Source organism: Emys orbicularis, chromosome 10 (genome assembly GCF_028017835.1).
Source record: "Emys orbicularis isolate rEmyOrb1 chromosome 10, rEmyOrb1.hap1, whole genome shotgun sequence".
Classification (NCBI taxonomy): domain Eukaryota; kingdom Metazoa; phylum Chordata; order Testudines; family Emydidae; genus Emys; species Emys orbicularis.
Genome location: NC_088692.1, coordinates 8,026,950 through 8,046,264, shown reverse-complemented (window position 1 = coordinate 8,046,264; position 19,315 = coordinate 8,026,950). Strand labels below are relative to the sequence as shown.

At 53.1% G+C, this 19,315-nt stretch overlaps 1 protein-coding gene across 1 annotated transcript in view; it reads left to right on the top strand.

Annotated features, from left to right (window-relative positions):
• The window catches only part of MPRIP (myosin phosphatase Rho interacting protein), a 164,904-nt gene that overhangs the window by 14,892 nt on the left and 130,697 nt on the right, over nucleotides 1–19,315 (top strand). The window contains exons 2-3 of the mRNA XM_065411992.1: nucleotides 6,923–7,000; nucleotides 9,332–9,397. Coding sequence (XP_065268064.1) covers nucleotides 6,923–7,000; nucleotides 9,332–9,397 — 144 coding nt within the window. The remainder of the gene's footprint in view (nucleotides 1–6,922; nucleotides 7,001–9,331; nucleotides 9,398–19,315) is intronic.

The following is a 19,315-nucleotide window of genomic DNA, read 5'->3' as shown; positions in this document are numbered from 1 at the left end:
CAGCCGGGCAGGTGCTTAATGCAGGCAGCTCCCGGTCAGCAGGGCTAAGGTAGGCTCCCTGGCTATGTGCGGCTCCTGGAACCTGCTGGTATGTCCAGCGGCCCAGTCAGTGGTGCTGACCAGAGCTGCCAGGGTCCCTTCTCAACCAGGTGTTTCGGTCGAAATCCGGATGCCTGGTAACCCTACCCAGCTACGGGGGGCCCCTTGCCCAGATACCTGCCCCCCCCCCTCAGAGCCCAGCCATGTCCCCCCAGCCCAGACACCCCCCCCCCCCCCCCTTAGAGCCCAGGGATCCAGAGGGAGAAACAGCCCTATGCTCGGTCCCAGACTTGCACAGAGTTTCCTGCGCGCCGCCCTCTCCTTCTCTCAGGGCGTGCGGGGAACGGCAACTGCCAGGAACCCTCTAGCTCTCTCCCCCTTCCCCCTGCGGTGTCCTCCTAGTGGTGGTCAGCAGCACTGCATCCCATTTCTGTGGGGGGAAAGGAAATTCTGTGCAAAAAACATTAATTTCTGCAAAATTATGCATTGCACAGTGGTGCAGAATTCCCCCAGGGAGAGTTGTGATCTACTAAGCAGCTGCGGCGTTCCACCTCAGTGGTGACTGCATTTCAGGGGTGAGCAGAGAGCACCTTCCCAGGAGGGTTGAACTTTGGAGCCTACAAGTTCACTCAGTCCTACTTCTTGTTCAGCCAGTCACTCAGACAAACAAGTTGGTTTACGTTTGCAGGAGATAATGCTGCCCACTTCTTGTTTACAATGTCACCTGAAAGGGAGAACAGGCGTTCTCATGGCATTGTTGTAGCCGGTGTAGCAAGATATTTACATGCCAGATGCGCTAAAGATTCATATGTCCCTTCATGCTTCAGCCACCACTCCAGAGGACGTGCGTCCATGCTAATGAGGGGTTCTACTCGATAACGATCCAAAGCAAAGCGGATGGATGCATGTTCATTTTCATCATCTGTGTCTGATGCCACCAGCAGAAGGTGGATTTTCTTTTCTGGTGGTTCTGGTTCTGTAGTTTCCACACCGGAGTGTTGCTCTTTTAAGACTTCTGAAAGCATGCTCCCCACCTCGTCCCTCTCAGATTTTGGAAGGCATTTCAGATTCTTAAAGCTTGGGTCGAGTGCTGTAGCTATCTTTAGAAACCTCACATTGGTACCTTCTTTGCGTTTTGTCAAATCCGCAGTGAAAGTGTTGTTCTTAAAATGAACAACATGTGCTGGGTCATCATCCGAGACTGCTATAACATGAAATATATGCAGAATGCAGGTAAAACAGAGCAGGAGACATACAATTCTCCCCCCAAGCAGTTCAGTCATAAATTTAATTAACGCATTATTCCTTTAACGAGCGTCATCAGTATGGAAACATGTCCTCTGGAATGGTGGTCGAAACATGAAGGGGCATACGAATGTTTAGCATATCTGGCACGTAAATATCTTTCAATGCCAGCTACAAAATTGCCATGTGAACGTCTGTTCTCACTTTCTGGAAACATTGTAAATAAGAAGAGGGCACCATTATCTCCTGTAAATGTAAACAAACTTGTTTGTTTTAGCGATTGGCTGAACAAGAAGTAGGACTGAGTGTACTTGTAGGCTCTAACGTTTTACTTGTTTTGTTTTTGAGTGCAGTTACGTAACCAAAAAAAAAAAATCTACATTTATAAGTTGCACTTTCACGATAGAGATTTCACCTGTACTGTAGTGCATTGAAAAAGAAATAGTATTTTATCATTTTTTACAGTGCAAATATTTGTAATCAAAATAATATAAAGTAAGCACTGTACACTTCGTATTCTGTGTTGTAATTGAAATCGATATATTTGAAAATGTAGAAAAACATCCAAAAATATTTAATAGATTTCAATTGGTATTCTGTTGTTTAACAGTGTGATTAATCGTGATTAATTTTTTTGAGTTAATTGGGTGAGTTAACTGCGATTGATCGACAGCCCTATTGCAAATCCATTTAATTTCTGCCGGTGAAAGCCACGTATTGGACTGCAAAGCATAATTAGCATGCAGAGCTGCTGGGCACTGTGAAATGTTCCTCTGGATATTGAAGTGTCCTGGTAGGATGCAAGGTGAATCGACATTGTCAATGTCTCTGGTAGTGTCTGGCAGATGAACTACTGTAGCTTTTTCTGAGCAGTCAGGCTGAGATCTCCCTAGAGCTAAGCTCCCCATTCCACAGTACAGATCCAAGTGTCCTTTCTTCCAAGCGGGCTGCTGCTAATTTACCTAGCTGATTGCTTTCAGTCGCCTCTGCTGCTACCCAAAGGCATTTGTATTTGGCTGACAGCTCTTCACCTACCTGCTCCCAATCCTGGTTCTTCGTAATTGGTTCTGTGGTTAGATCTAATGCAGTCCAGTTGCCACATAAGTGGATGTGATGCCCTGAACTCACAGTCAGGCCATCCCTGGGGAATGCCTGGCAAGGGAGAGAAATGGACTAGGACCGCAAGGGGTAGTTTTGCTAAGTAAGCCGTTCGCCTGCCAACCTTTGTTCCTCTCTTCCCTGCTGTGTTGGTTGAAGTGAAGAACCAGATCTAGGTGATTGCTGTGCAACCAGGAGCTTCTGTCTGCACCAATGTCTCTGTCAAATGTCAGGCTGAGAGATTCCAAGGCCAGAGGGGACCATTGTGATCATCTAGTCCAGGGGTGGGCAAACTATGGCCCGTGGGCTGGATCCGGCCCCTCAGGGCTTTGGATTCGGCCCGTGGCGCCGCCGGCACCATGTCCCTGCGGCCCCCGGGCCGGGGGACAGAGGGCTCCATGCGTTGCCCTTGCCTTCAGGCACCGCTCCCCGCAGCTCCCATTGGCCGGGAACGGGGAACTGCGGCCAATGGGAGCTTCGGGGGAGGTACCTGGAGGCGCTTTCTGGAGTGGCATGGGACCGGGGACAGGGCAGGTGTGCAAGGAGCCTGCCTTGGCCCCAGTGCGCACCGCTGCCACCCCGGAGCCCGAACCCCTCCTACACCCCCCCCCCCAACTCCCTGCCCTAAGCCCCCTGCCTGCACCCTGCATCCCTCCTGCACTCCAACCCCCTGCCCTGAGCTCCCTGCTGCGCCCTGAGCCCCCTGCCACACCCCTCCTGCACTACAACCCCCTGCCCTGAGCCCCCTCGTACACCCCACACCCCTCTAGCACCCCAACCCCCTGCCCTGAGCCCCCCCACACCCTGCACCCCTCCTGCACCCCAATCCCCTGCCCTGAGCCCCCTCATACATCCCACACCCCTCCTCTGCCCCAATCCCTTGCCCTGAGCCCCTTCCTGCACCCCGCACTCCCTCCCACACTCCAACCCCCTGCCCTTGCCCTGCATACAATTTCCCCATCCAGATGTGGCCCTCGGCCCAAAAAGTTTGGCCACCCCTGATCTAGTCTGATCTCCTGTACAGCACAGGCCAGAGAAGGTCCCCAATATAATTCCTAGAGCGGAGCTTTTTAGAAAAACATCCAATCTGGATTTAAACATTATCGGTGATGGAGAATCCACCACGACCCTTGGTAAGTTGTTCCGATGATTAACTAGCCTCACTGTTAAAGATGTACAGCTTGTTTCCGGCCTGAATTTGTCTAGCTTCAACTTCCAGTGATTGGCTCGTGTTACAGGTGAGATGAGAATGAAGGCATGGCAGGTGGTTGAGTTAAAAAAAAAATCACCCTTTTCAAATCCTTTTTTTATGGAAGAAACAGGGAGAGACTGTTGCAGGGCTACAGTATGGAGGCACTTACAAAATCACGTACGCCTAGCTCAGCAGTTACTGCTCTCTGTATAGAGAAGGTCTGAAAAGGACCAGTGTTACACCCCCTAATGCGGCTGAATGGGCTGATGCTACAGCTGTTCTTCTGGGAGAGGGGAGTTGTTTGACGTGGGGTACGATTCTTGCCAAATATCCACATTCTGCTGTGATAAAAGAGGAAGATTTTCCTTCTCTGTCTTGTTACTGTCCATCTATCTTGGGTGCTTCACGTGGCCCCGTTACTGCAGTGTCTGAGCACCTCACAACCTTCAGGGTATGTACTCACCCAACACCACTATGAGTCAGGGCAGTGCTGATATTCCCATTTCGCAGGTGGGCAGCTGATGCACAGAATAATTGACTTGCTCAAGATCACACAGGAAATCTGTGGCAGAGCAAGGAATCAAACCTGGGTGTCTCAAGAGCCACGCTAGTGTCTGACCACTGGATAATCCTTCCTCTCTGCTACTAATGCACACTTCCAATGGGTGGAGGATGGAATTTAAAACTCTAGCTTCCATTCTGCCACTTTATTCTTCCTGTCCGAGCTGGGAGAAATTCAAAAAGTGAAATTGAGCGGCCCACTTTCCACCTTTGCCTGCAGTATTGGACTGCTACAGCACAATGTTTGGGTTGCAGAGACTTTTCCCTATTGGTAACATGCTCTGTGTGGTCACAGTGCTGGTCCGGAGGCAACAGGTGTAGAACAAATCAGAATCTCTGCCCCAAAGAGCATGCAGGTGGAAGAAGGAAACAGAATGGGGGATGGGGGAGGACATGCAGTTCATAGGCTGGCTGCGGCCTAGAATAAGAACAGGTGGATCATCCGGAGATATCTCTGGGGGAGGCTGCCTGGCAGACAGAACCACCTCCCAGTTATTACTAAGTGGAAGGAGTGGCAAGAAGGAGAATTACGAGAGTCGAGGGCGTGGGAGGAGATTGGGAAAGAAGTGTAGGCTGGGGGTGTGGCTGTGCAAAGTTCTGGAAGTGAGGGTGCACGTTTAGTACCTGCTGTGGAAGGAGAGTGGGCGCTGCAGCAACAGGACCTAAGAAGCCAGGAGACATGTTCGGAAGGAGAGGTGGTCTTCGTGCCAGAGCTTTGAAGGGGCTGCAGGAAGGGGCTGCAGGAATCCAGGTATGGCCCAGGCTTCTGCTGAGGGCAGGGATGCGTTGTGAAGGAAGGAGCACTGGGATTTGGTCAAAGCTTGGCTGGGGCCGGGGGTGGGGAATTCTAGCACTTCAGTCGAGGTTTCCAAAGCGCTTTCCAGAGCTGGGTACATGCCCCACTTCATGAATAGGGAAAGTGACGCGCAGAGGAGAAATGATTTAGGAAAGGTCTCATCCTGGGGCGAGTGTGTCGTCTTATTGACACGGCACTAGTGCCCCATTGTGCCAGGTGCTGTACGAATAAATGCAGAAGAAAACGATGGTCCTTTTCCCTACCGCTGCAGTGCACTGCCTCTGTAAGGGGCGGTGGTCCTTGTAAGCTGGAGTCACAGGTAAAATCATCAGCTGTGACTAGGAAAGTGGGGAGGAAATTCAGGAGCTGTGTCTCGGATGATTAATTTAAGGCTGCACCTCAGTAGGAGAGTTTGGGAAGGCAGCGGGATGCTGCAGAGGAATGTTTTAAATTCAGCCCTGAAACCAAACTCTGCATTTTTTTTTTAATTTAACGTATTTTGTTTTATTTAAAAAAAACCAAAACCCACAACCTCTTAAAGGGACTGTCACCTTATTTTTAGACAGTCATGAGATCTTGTTTTCCCTGTTGTTACAAGCAACGCCTGATATTTAACGTGCTACTGAAGGAGATTGGAGAAGAGATTTTTAACTTTTTCAGTTCATAAGCAATTCAGAGGCGTCTTCATTTTGTTTCCAGTTTGCAAACTTTATGGACTTCATGCCTTTGGCAGTTGTAGGTGCACAGGCAATTTTTCCTGTCGTTTGTGTGGATTTTTCCAGAGGGGAATTTTTTTTTTTTTTTTTTTTAAGTGTTGCAAAACCACAGAAACTGACAGGAATGGCCCATGGGAGTGTTAGGTCTGAAACAATTTAGTCTAGATTTCACGTTGATGTCACTTGAAAAGGGTTTGAACTGATTCTTATATATATATTGGGCCTCAGCTCCCCTCTGAAGGCCAGGAACCTGTTAGTGCACGTCAGCAGGGTCCCCACGGACAGTTAGTACGCGCCAGCAGGCTAGTGCGGGGTAGATTTACACCCCATCTTGCTGCGAAGTAAATATTTGTGTAAACAAGATCACATTTTCTGTATAGTGACAATGCCCTGGCACATTGCTCGCTGTGGTTCTGATGTCCACCATCTTCGTGTCCAGTAAGTAACTCGTGGTCTGGGAGTAGCATATTCAGCTGGTAGGAGAGAAAGTGGCAGATGATTTGGGGAGAATGTGTTTTGCAGCCTGACCCTTTTGGCCATTCACTAGTGGGTGACTGGCCTTGTATGCTGGGGTTGCCTATGATATAAGAGGCCTGGACTCTGATCCAGGAGGACCTTTCCAGTCCTATGGTCCTAAAGGCAGTGGAACAAGGACTTCCCTTTGGCAGTGTTTAGTTCCGCCATTAAAGAAGAAAATTCTGGGAGGGGAGCTGAGATTTTCTTCTGCTGATTTCTGTGATGATGCAGGTAGTTTTTCCAGTTATTCTTTCTCCTCCTTTTGCTGTTATGAGCTAAATGAGCAGCTTCCCGGTGTGAAATGACTAGGAGTGGCCTAGTCTGTGCCAGGTTGCTGGATATTGGAACTGACTATGGAGAAGAGCGAGTTTGGGAACACTGTTCAGTATAGGACCCGGCCACACCGGTAAAGCTGCTGATGTTCTCTTCAGTAGAGCTGAAGAGATGGGCCTCCTTGACGAGTGTCTTGCATAAGAATTATGTCAGGAGAGGGACTTTATGTAGATTTCCTCTTTGTCCCGTTGATTAGCCGACTCAGGACCAAGGATTTTGAATCGCAAAGCTGTTTCTGCCCTGGGCCTCCAGACAGCTGGGTTGAGGACGTAAAACTTTAACGGACGTGTCCAGTGTTCCTGACATCGTGAGGACACGCTGGGTCCCACCCAGAATTCTCTAGTAACCAGGGACTTGCCATATTGGAGGGAGTGGGTCTGTCTCCTTAAGACTCCAGCTGACTGGTTCTCTTCTGTTCCTTCGTAGGCAAAGCCCATCTACGGTGGTTGGCTGCTGCTGGCACCAGAAGGGACGGACTTTGACAACCCTGTGCACCGTTCCCGGGTAAGGAAAGCAAAATCTTTCTCCTTCTACTCTAGCTGTTGTGGCAGATGAAGCGTGGGAGGGGGTGGAGGAGGGTGCATGGACTGGAAGTGCAGGGAGGCATTCTGGGAGGTTTGTTGCTCCTTCATCGTCCCAAGCTCATCTCTCCCACATGTTCAGCAGTAATCCAGTCCCACTGCACGTGCCCCAGTTTGCTATGAGACGTGTTGGCTGATGCTTGGCGTCCCAGGAAATCGGGCAGAAGGGCAGCGCCCCCTGTGCATGCTGTAGGTGGTAATGGAATAGCCTCCTGTCGGTGGGAGAGATCCAGCAGTGAATGGGTTTCCCATCGGAAAGGTGAAGGCAGTTCTGCTGGTGACCAGCAGAATGTGCGCAGCGGATGCTGGCTTTCCGTCCTCCTAGCTGCAGAGTTGTACCGAGAGCTCTAGGTACGGTCCTGAGATTGCTTCTCTAGGTAGGCGGTTGCTGTAGTTGCCAGTACGATGCTAGGGTCTCGTGCCTGAGAAGGGAAGTGCTGGGAGTGGGATGGTGTCCAAGGCCATGTTTGTAATGTGAGCCATAATGATAAATTATTACTGAGTTGGGCTCAAGCCACAGAATCTGGATCCCAAGTTTGAAACCTCCCCCCCCGCAGCTTTGAGGGAGTTGGAGGGTTGCTGGGAACCCATCTCTAATGATCACGTATCCCTTATTCAGTACTGTAAATCGTACAGGGCAGCGCAGTGCCAAGCAAGTAACCGGCACCGAGGGGCTTACAGTCTACAGGCAAATGGCATAGATGTGGTGGCAAATGGCAGTGCAGAGCCATTAGACCGCCTAGGCTGCCTGCAAACGCGTGGGGTCTTGGCAGGTGTTTGATGGATTACGTGGCTCATGCCTGTGTCTGCCTCACCAGCCTAGAGCAGTCTAGTGATGCCGTTCAGAGGGTGGCAGGGGCAGGCTAATTGTGGTTGGTTAGGCACCGCACACAACTGTAAGAAAGAACCATCTTTGTGTTCACGAGACACAGCCCAAGTGAGATTCTCCAGCTCCCAGCTGTGTGAAGGCTGGGGATCTGGGGCGGGGACAGCCCCATGCCTCATCCCTGCTGGAGCACAGGAGGTGTGAGTCTATAATTCACCCGGGAGGGTGGGGTGAGGCTGCCTGAGGTCCGCATGCTGAGAATAAGGGTGCGGTGGGGGAATCTTCCAGTTTCTATGGAGCTTCTCTGGGCGCTAGGCACACTGGATTTTCCCCTAATGCTGCAGGCATAAGACGTGCTTGAATAAATGCAGGGGAGGGGGCCGAAAGTCAGGTAGGCTGGGATAATGCACCCTAGACAGAGCGGAGGCTGGTGGTGGGTTTCCAGGGGGGAAGAGGAGCTCTGCTGGGGGAGAGAATTTGCACCAGGCTCTTGCTTCTCAGCCCAGTGACGGGATGTTCCAGCCTCTGCACTCCCCCTCTCTCTGTACGTCCGCCTGGCACCAGCACGTGCTCCTCTAATCTATGCCACCTCGCCTTGGAGCAAATCCTTCTGAGCCACTTCCTGTGTTATCTGAGATGCAGCTGACATAACTCAGGATCTGGCTGCAAATAACCCAGCACTTCTTTGGATGCCCATGTAAGGAAGTCAGACAGTAAATCAGCTTTAGAAAACTCAGACTGGTGTGAGCGAGGGCCTCCCGCGGAGCCCTGGCAGGGTCACCCGAGGGGGAACATGCTTTCTAGAGCCGCTGCTATCCACCCCCCCCATTAATGATACAGTGCCATCCCTGACAATGCCGAAAGGTAACGCATGCCAAGGTGTGCTGGGCGGTGTTTGCAGGGCAAACGGCTCCCATGGCCTGGTGCGTATGCCACACATTGAGTGCATGCCTGAGAGTGTGTCTGTTATAACATGGCCAGGTTTGGGCAGGCTGCCGCTCGAGCAGGGTTGGTTTCAGGGGAACCCGGCTCCAGGTGGCCAGCTAGATTGCCTTTGAAAACCAGGGCGGTGCTAGAGTCGTCCAAGTGCTCGGCCGGAGTACAGCGTTCCCTGGCATGCACGCTTCCCAAGGGGTCACCTTCCACTCCCTGGGAACCCCATGCCGGTTGTGGTTCTGCAGCCCACCCACCACGGCGCTGGGTCCCTTCTGCTGCTGATTCGTATACAGCCGGCAGCAGAGCATTCTGGGGATGATGTGGACGCTGGGTTGTGTCATGTGGCTGAGCTCTCCTTTTGCGGAAGGATCCAGCTCCTTTCTCCCCATGGCCAGACCTAGGAGAGGAAGCTGACTCGATCCACAGCAGCGCTCTGGCCAGCGTGAGAGGGAAAGGAGCTCTGTTTACCAACCGCGGTGTCTTCTCTTCCAGAAATGGCAGCGCCGGTTCTTCATCCTCTACGAACATGGCCTGCTGCGCTACGCCCTGGACGAGATGGTAAGTGGCGCCTCCTGGAGGTGGACATTCCCCTGCTCCCTGTGTGTTTCCCTGGTGTGCTGGCTGCCTCCTCAGTGCTGCTATGGGCCTAGCCGCTGAGATGGAGGGCTGGAGACGGGCCACAGCCTGCCCTGTGGCAGCTGTGCGAAGCCCGTGGCGGCTGGCGCATTGAGGACTGCGATGGCCGGGAGCGGCGTTGGATGCGGCTGGCATGAGGCCGGGCTTTGCCAGAACATTGCGGAGCTTGGCAAGCAGCCCTGTGCCACGCAGCCCGGGGGCCTGAGGAGCAGAGTGGCTGTGCTGGGCTTTGGTGGGGGTCTCTAGCGGCCTGTTCCCCGGGGCTCTGTGCTGGGGGACCCTGCCCCAGTGTGGATGGGGCTGGCCTTGGCGGAAACGGGGCAGGGCCTGAAGCGCCGAGTCTAGCTTGGTCGGGGTGCGTCACAGGTAGTGTCTGGGCTGGCCCTAGAGAAGCCATTGCTACCGACCCACAGGTCCCTTACTGGGTAGGAGGAGGGGCTGGCTCAAATGGGAGTTCTGTGTGTGGAGGGGAAGCGTGGGAGGAGGCGGGGTGTGTACCTCTGCCTCTCAAGAGGCAGTGGGAAATGGATGGTGTGCCCAGCCCCCGCCATGATCCCAAGTGCCTGCTCTCCGGCTGGAGGGTGGGGAATGGGAGCGCCCCAGGAGGCCTGGACTGAGGCAGCGTGGCCCTGTTCCAGGGATCCTTCCTGTTCCTAGAGTCTCTTGGTTTCCTTGCTGGGTGTTTTTGGTTGTTGAAGGATTGTGGCTGCGTAGGCTCAGACCCTTCTGTAACAGTGCCCAGAAAAAGTAGGTCAGCTGGGATGTTTGCCTGCTTCTCTCTCCTTCTCGGGGACCTGGATTCCTGTGATCTGGGCGGCAGGGCTCCGTTCTATGCGAAAACCCTCTCCCCTCTCCTGTGCGAGCGGAGCTGCAGATCTGGGTCCTTTGGCCGGCTCCAGCGTGATTGGCTGGGGCTGCGGCTTTTATCCTCCAGAGTTCAACAAGCCCGTGGGTTGTATGTCTCCCTGTGCTGGGCTTGGCGCTTTCCTGTTCCAAGGGGGAGGTGTGCTGGGGTGTGTTTGTGCATGTGACGGGCTGTGCAAAGACATGCGTGTTGGGGCGGTGTGTGCAAGTACATGCATGTCGTGGGGCAGGGGCTGGATCTGGGGGAGTGTGTGAGAGGCTCAGTCACACTGTAGGTGTCTGGGGCGGAGGGCACCTTTTAGCTTCCCAGCTCTCCCCTGCCCCGGGGCAGAGTGGGCTGGGTGACGTGCTGTTACACAATGGCTGGTACCCAGAGGGAGCCAGAGGTGGTGGATCCGTGCTCTGAGCCTGACTGTGCCCCACTTGCTGTCTGCAAACTGGGCTCTCCCCTGAGCCTGAATTGCTGTTCAGTGGCAGCTCCCAGCCAGGCCCAGCCGGTGCAATAGCTCACAACCCTGCCTTTCTGGGGAACGGTCCTTGCATTCCACACTCCCTGCAGACACTTCACCTCCACCCCATGGGGCGCTTCCCTGCCAACCCCCCTCATTCCATGTAGGGACATCCCGGGGGCAATTATTTGCAAGAATTTGGGCCTGCATGTGAAAACAAAGGACACAATTTCCAAAGTGTGTGTCTCTCTCTCTCTCTCTTTCTTTTCTCTTCTGGGGGTTGATCCAAGTCCCCTAAATAATTTACACTGCTCAGGCAGGAGCAGCAGAGCCTTACAATACATTTGTAGTATCTCAGCAACCTGGCTCCTCGCTGGGGTAATATGTCAGGGGGGATACAAAAGGAAGGCTGTGCTCTGCCTTCCTTTTGTATCCAAATCCTAGGAAGAGACCCAAATCCTAGGAAGACCCAGGGCCAAGGAGGGAGGATTAGTGGGATGCTGGGAAACTCTCTGCTTGCTTAGTGGCTCCGCTGGCCTATTCAGAAGGCCTTTAAAAGCTGTATCAAAGCTGGTTTATTTTCATAGGCCCTGTATAGTTGTGATCCCAGTGGTCAATGGGCCGGCAATGCTGGGTCGCTGCATGACCCAGTGGCTATGGCACAAGGTGTGTAGTCTCTGAATTTCTTGGTGTTGCTGGTGTCTCGAGAACTCGTGTAGGGCTGAGGGTGGCACGTGCTGGTTTCCTGGGAGCAAGATGCAGCTCCACGCTCTCTGGGATGCTTAGGACGAGTCCAGGTAACCGAGGCTTTGTCGTTATTCGGGCTTCAGCCCCCAGTGTTAGCTGTGCTGGTGCAAACACTGTTTACACGGTAACTTGCACCAGTGCAGCCTACTCCAATTTGTACCAGTGCATGTCCTGGTTTACACGGTGCAGCGCATGTTCGCTCTGTTGGAGCTAGCTTAAGTCCCGAGTAGCTGAGGCCTGAACGAGGCTCCTGATCTGTGTGGAAGGGATTGGCCATTCTAGCCTCCCCGTGAGGTTTAACGTGCTTGGCCTGAGATGACTGGGGTTCCCATCACATTGCTGAGTTAGTGGCTCTAGCCAAAGAGGAACGCTGCTTAGTCATGGGAGTTGGTTGCAACCTCAGGCTGCACAAGCAGCCCTCTTTGCCAAGAGCGTGGGAAACTGAGGCACAGAGGGGTGGCGTGACCTGCTCAGAGGTCACCCAGCCAGTCAGGAACAGAACTGCTGACTCCCAGCTCTGTGCCCTGTCCTGGCCCATGCTGCCAGGAGGATGGTAGGCCTGAACTCCTCCATTCAGGTGCCGAAGGGAATTGGGTGTGCAATTGCTGGCTGGAAGTGCAAATGGCCCAGGACGCTCTGTGCTGCAGGGGAACGGTGCTTCATAAAATATGAAGGGCAAAGAGGTCAAACCACAATTCCCCAGCCACCTCTTGGGCTGGCAGGGCTTAAAGGGAAAAGACGGAAAAACAAACAAGTAGAAAGCGAGGGAAATGCATGTGAATGTGTGTAATAGAAGTCTGGGTCTATGCGTAAGCTGGATCCCTCTGCGCAGACCCAAGACAGCTTCCCACATGTAAGTGTCTTATCGGTTCTTTGGCAGGCTGGCTTTACTGCTCTCTGCCAGCCCTAAAACCTCCCTCTTGCAGGAGCAGAGTATATGGCAGAGGAAGGGGTAGAGGCGAAGGTGCCCACTCGGCGTGAACTCCTGGTCCTGCTCTTATCCTATCACAGAGTTCCTTAAAACTAACCGATGGTGCCTAATGGAATCTGTCCCAAACCCTGACTTTCAGCCGTGTGTGTAATGTCTCTTCTCTTAGGGGTGGGGTGATCTCCAGGTTTGTGGAAGATTCCTTTAGCTTTCAGATCGCTCTGGTAACGTGTCCCGAGAACTAGGATCAGCCTTGGCAGTGGACAGACCGCTGGACCAGGACTCCTGGGCTCTATTTCCAGTTCTGCCACTGGCCTGTTGGGTGACCTTGGACAAGTCACGTCACTGCTCTGTGCCTCAGTTTCCCCATCTGTAAAATGCAGATGGGGATACTCCTTAGACAAGATCTATGGTTGAAAAACGCTCCAGAAGAGGCAGCTTTTTCATGTGGAACATTCACATCTTGCTTGATGGGGCCCCAACATGGTTCGGGTGGTGTCTGGGTGCAATATCTCCCCCTGCAGCGTCTGGTCAGGCTCTGGGGCTCAGTCTTGAGTTTTAGGTTTTCAGCTGGAGGAGCACCGCTGGGACGTCCGTGTCCAGCGTGGAAAGCTCTGATGGAGCATGCAGTGCAGTGAGCAAGTGTCGAAGGGAGCAGTAGGAAGCTAGTGGCGATTGCTCTGTCCATGGGACAGAGCAGTGTTGCCTGAGTGCCCCTGGTGTGGCTAGGGCAGCATCGCTTACCCTGAGGTATGAGCAGTCACAATGCCACCTGCTAAATGGTGGGGTCTGTAGCTGTGACTCTGACGTAGACAGAGGGCTTTATTCCTCCAGGCTGTCAGCTGCCACGCAGTGGGGAGAGGGTGAGCCCTACGGTGGGGGGTCCTTGATGGGAGACCTTGACTCTGGGTGAAGAGGGTGTCTTGCCCCACATCTGGGGTGTGTTGTTCCAAACCCCCTGAGGTCAGCAGACGGAGGCAGTCGTCTCTCTTCCCCCTTGCCCGGGCTGGTTCAAAGCCCACCCTCCTGCTTGCTCTGAAATGTTCCGCAAAAATACCCCCCAGCCTTTCCTGAAGAGTAATCCCTCTGCACCCTGGCTGGCATTCAGACCGATTTAAAGGTATCGCCGCTCCAATGCAAGAGTCTGTGGGTGGCTGCCCGGTGATTGCCAGCCCGCCTGGTCTGAGTGTGACCGCTGGACACAGCTGTGGTGGGGAAAGCTATGGGGCAGCTGCTGCTCTGCTGGGATCTCCTGCCCTGGGTGAACAAACATGGGCAGACCTCTTGGCCTGCTGCACAGCGCCCCCTCCAGTTAATTGGAGTCCCTGCATGCACTGGCCAGGTGGGAGTTCCGGGGTGTGAGAAGGTGGTTTGGGGCTTGACTCGCAGCCTGGCTGGTGGATATTTTGCAAGGATTGCAGAGCAGAGGGACGTTCTGTCTCAGGAAAAAGCCATGGCCAAGAGGAGACAAAGGGGTTATTTATCTGGTACGTCAAGGACTAAAGGCAGGGAGGAGATGTGGAAGAAGAGGGTGATCTTTCTCCCTGTGCAGAGTATGGGAAAACCTCATGCTGAGCATCCTCTGCTTGACCCTGGGGGAGTTGTGTTTGCAGAACGGCCAGTCCCTGAACCTTTGGGATCCAATGCCAGATCTGTTAGCGCATGGACTCCGAGGAACAAGGGGACCTTGCCTCCCGTCCCCTCCCCTCCCTTCTCACTCCAGTCGCACCAGCGCCAAAGTGAGCGTGTTCTGAGCTGGCCTGTCCTGGAAGCTACGGGGGTTCATGTAACCCTGGAGCCCTCGTTCCGGAGGCAGATTTATCCTCGGTGGAGCAGAGCTGGGTTATCTAGGAGTCAGAATGTGCCGAGCTGCTCTTGGTCTGGTTTTGTCTTTCTTGCGGGCTGGGAGGCGTGTTTACAGTGGGCTCGGATCATTCCGGCAAGGATTTTCTGCGGGTCGCTCTGGGTAAATCCCGTGCATCGCAGTGGAAGTTCCCATGGAGTCCCCTGCCCTGTGCAACTCCTTCTTGCAGGATATTGCCAGAAAAGGCCCTTTGCTTGGTTGCTAGGACAGTAGCTTTGTGGGGGGCGCACTGAACCCCCTGGGGTCAGACACATGGGACTGCGCCTGAAGCGTTATTCCTTGGAGACCTCCGGCTAAGCCACAGGCCGGAGCTTCCAGCTCCTTGCACTCAAGAGAGACAGATTGCACACGGGTTCCTTATTTTATTCCTTGCTGCTTTTGCCAGTCACTTGTTTGGCTGGGTCTCGTATGCTGGGCTGTTTCCCCTTCCTTTATACCATAAGGCCATCAGCTCACACCTATCAGTAAAAACCGTGGCGAGGAAAATAATCTCTCCTGGCCTATGCAAGCTCTCTTGGTGTTTTGAGCCAGGATCCCAGGCTCAGCTGGGTGGATTCTGTCTTCCAAGGAACAAGGAAAATCTGGTGTGAGCTGAAGAGCAACTCTGCAAATGGGAAATGAAGTACCAGGGCTTAAGGCCCCGATTCAGCAAAGCACATAAGCAGGTGCTTTACTGTAAGTGCTCTGCTGAATCAGGGCCTGAACTGGTACGTCTAATGTACCTCTGGCTTTACTGATGCTCTGTGAGGGTTGGCTGGAGTTGCGGGGAAGGGCAAAGGGGAGAAGGCAAACAGAGAATGGGGTCCCCAAGGAGTGCGGGTCTATCGGCTTGCGGTGGTTCTTTGGTAAGTTTAGTGTAGTCTTGGGTGATTCCCAGACTCCATCACCAGCTGGGTCCTGGAGTTCCTCTGCTCGGGGAGCTGCGAACGTCGCTTGGATTTTGGATCCCAGCCCCCCACCTGTGTGCAGTGAGACTGGCATGAGTGTGAGGAGGAGGCAGAATTAGCTTCCTTCATTAGTCAGGAGGGTTTTTTCTTCCTTGTTCCCCAAGGCTCGGCCAAGGCCCATCTTCTCCCTGGCTGCAGGGGAGAGGAAGGAGGAACCTCAGTCGGCAACCGTGGTTGGAGCTTCCAAGCTTCTGTCTCCAGCAGCCGGGCTTGGAACGGGCCCAAGCGGGAAACGAGGGCAACACAAAGGTGCTGTCTTTCATCCAGCAGAACTTGGCACAGCTCAGGGGAGCATAGGCAAGGGGGGTTGGAAGCAGGGCCAGAATCTTAAAGGATCAGGAGTTGCTTATAAAAAACAAACAAACAAACAAAAACCAAGCCCACCAAAAGATGAGGTCCCTGCTCACCACCCCCCTCAAGCCGAGTAAATGATCGAAGCTGCATCGAGGCCTCCAGATGTAGCTTGTTTATAGCAGGATTGCAGCTGCGCTGAGCCAGACCTGCTTGTTGCAGGGCTGAGGCAGGGAGGATGGGGGGAGGGGTTGTTCTCTTTAGGTGCTTGAGAAAGCAGAGGTTGTGCTGCTCTTAGTCTCGAGGCAGATGCTCCAGGGGCAGTTGAGACTCCTGTTCTCCGCCTGGCGCCATCCCCCCCATTGCAGAAGTCATTTAGATTCATTGATTTAGATTCATCCATGGCCTGGGCAGATCCCCTCCTCTGAAGCCTTTCCAAGGGCCGAGTGCATGTGTGTGGGGGTGGTTGGGTCCTTCCAACACCCCTCGTTTCCCCTTCCTCCCCACAAAGTACACCCTGTAGTTAACACACCGGTGACCCGTGTACACAGGACCGGTCTGCAGCACCTCAGGCTGTTGGCTGGGGTGATTCCCTGGCGACGGTTTTGCATCCTGGCTGCAGGTGCCCCTGTGCATGGAGGTGGGCTAGCGTTATCAGACCTGCTCCCGCTTGCCTGTTAAGCAGGACCCTTTGACTAGCCCCAGGCACTGGATTCCCTGGATTATGGAGGGATCTGGTGTGAGCCTGGGAACCCAGAGGTGCTAGCCCGGCCATGGGAGCGACCTGCTTTGGGAGGAAGCTGGTGCAATGTGGCCTCCAACCTCGCCATTAAAGTATTCAGCAAATTAAGGAGCTGCCGGCTAGTGAGCCAGTAACTGAGTCCAGATGAGGCTCCCAGAGGAAGGGAAAAGAACCCGAAAAGTGGGCGGCTCATTGGCAAAGGGAAGCAGATGCTTGCGGGTGATGCTGTGGCATTGCTGCCCTGGATTGTGACGTGTTCTGAGGTGCTTTGTCTCTCCTCTGCGGTGGTGACCTGGGACGGGGCTCTGTGGAGGGGGTCCGCTTTGCACACAGGCTCTGTAGAGAGAAAGATGGCCCTCCCTGGGGCTCCACCTGGCCCCCTCCTTTGTCTGTGAGGCCAGTGCTGCTGTTTGTATTCCCACAGCCCCTGGGAGCCCTAGTCGTGGCCCTGGGCCCCGTTACGCTAGGTGCTGTACAAACCCCGAACAAAAAGATGGTCTCTGCCCCCAAGGGGCTTACAATCGAAGTATGAGATAAGAGACAACAGATGGATACAGACAGGCGCAAGGAAACAACAAGACTGTTGGTTAGTGCGATAGTCTCTCCTCTCAGCACACTAGCTGCCTCGCCATTGTCAAGTTTTTGTAGGCCTCCTGGCAAAGGGGAGTTTTCAGGAGGGATTTGTAGGTGGATAATGGAGGTAGCTTGCTCGTGCCACTATGTGTCTGACACCGCCAGGACCTCCGCATAGGGCCTAATCTGCCCCACTTTGCCCCTCCTATGTTTTTATTGTCCCTTGGGGGCCTTCTTAGCTGGACTGGCAGTGAGGGGCTCCCAAGGAACGCAGCAGCTGTGGTATGAGTGGAGCCCACTAGCAGCTGGACTGAGACCTCCCAAGCAGTTGCAGGAATGTATTGAGTTGTGCTAACTTGAACCTGCTAGATATTAATTTTGTGGCTTTGGCAATTTCTGCTCTTATTAGAAGTGTGGTGGGGCGTGTGTGTGTGTGGTTGGCAGTGCGAGAGAAGCTGTTACTTACAGAAGGTGACGGCTGACCTAACGCTTGGTTTGGGAGAAAGAAGTCCGGATGGCTTCGTTTTGGATCACTCGCTTTTTGTTCTTGGGGAGCTGAGTTATTTATCCAACCTCTTGACAGAGGAGCTTTTTGCAAAGTACACGTCCTAGTGACCTTCCTGCAGCAAAGGGCACATCTGTTTCAGAGCTAGGGTCAGCACTTAGTGAGACAGCAGCCTGTATTCGGAATGGGGTGCGGGGCTGTGGCTGACTATGATCTTTGTTTTGGGGGATGGAGGTGCGAAGGGTATGGGGGGGGGGGTGGAGAGCAGGTAATGTACATGCCAGGATGTCAGCTATGGTTCTCCCACAGTTCCCATGATTCATTAGACTGGGCTGCTTGTTGGAAATGGTGGTGGTGGTTCAACTGGCAACTACCTTAGGAATCTTCTCTTTTTAATCCACTGTGTAGAGACCGAAATACCATATGACTGCTGTCTGCAGGACAGGGTGTGTGTGTTGGGATGGGAAGGCACTGCTTTTAGAAATGGCGTTGTCTCGAGAGTACGCTCTTTGGCGCTGAAGCTCTGACAACTGGTCTAGCTAGGAGGCAAAACAAGTGCAAATTCTCCGCCTTGCAGCAGCAGCTGAATGTGGACAAGTTGTAATTGGAGTTGACTGAAGAGAAGAATGTCTGATCCTCCTGGGGGTGGCTGGCTGGCCCCCAATTCTTTCTCTTGTGAGCTCCCAACAGGGAATGGCGTTGCAGTGGGACAGTGTGTGCTTGGCCTCTGCTCTCCTGCAGACCTGGGTTCTAAGCTGGAATCACAAAGCGAAAATTGAGCCTTAGTGGCCGTCTGGCCTCCTCATAACACCCACCACTGATTTCAGCATTGGTCGGCAGTGTCTGCTCAGGACGAGAATAGCACAGGGCTTACAGGTCAGGGTTGAAAGGGCATTGACTTGGTTGCATGAGGGAAGCTAGTGTGGTGCCTGACCTTGCTGAGTCCCACTTTGGGTGGTACTGTTGCCTGTTCTTCACATCCATCCTGGGCACAACCAAAAATGAAGGCATGGCTGTTTCCCTGTTTAATGAGTGGGATTGGAGATGGGGTGACATGGGCTAGTTTAAGTTGGCTCTGTCCCAGAAACATAGTCGTGCTCCGTTTTGCATTGGTTTTGTAACACAGTCTGGTGACCACCAGTGGCTGATCTGTGGCCATCAAAATCCTTCCTTCTGGTGACCCAGGTGCCTAGAAACAAAAGGTGTGTTTTGAGACGAGACCAGTTTGGTGCTTCACCTTTATCAAAGGGAGAATATAACTGTCTGGGTTGTAGCAAGGCTTATAGATTCCAAGGCTAGAAGAGACGATTGTGATCAGCTAGTCTGACCTCCGGCATAACGCAGGTCATGGAACTGCCTCAAAATAATTTCTAGAGCAGATCTTCTAGAAAAATATCCCACTTTGATTTGAAAATTGTCAGTGATGGAGAATCCACCACAATGCTTGGTAAATGGTCGTTCACTCGTGTGACGTGTCGACCATTTCACTGCAAGGGTCTAAAACTCCCATGGCGGCTGGCTCCGAGTGACTCGAGGAACTTCTCTGATGAACGACTGCTCTCTCTGGAAGATCTGTTGGTCTGACAGATATAACGCACGCTCCATAAGGCCCCTTCTGAGATCTGGACGTGTTTCATTTTATAGGATGAGTTTTATAGTGGATTTCAATAGAGCAAGAAGCCAGCGTGCTGGCTGATGTAGGGTGGGCTGGCAAGGGGAGACCCGAGATTGTGTGTTATCTGGATGATTCATCGCAAATGCTCTCTCTGGCCCAGTGGACTGTCCTGTTACAGCTGTAGCTTAGTTAGTCGGGGAAGACTTTGGAACACAGCTAAGCAATTCTGGAATCAACCCCTTGAAGCATCTCTAGCCATGTGTCATACTAAGATGGGTGCCTGAACTAGAGTAACCTTCTACTTGGGATGGCTGT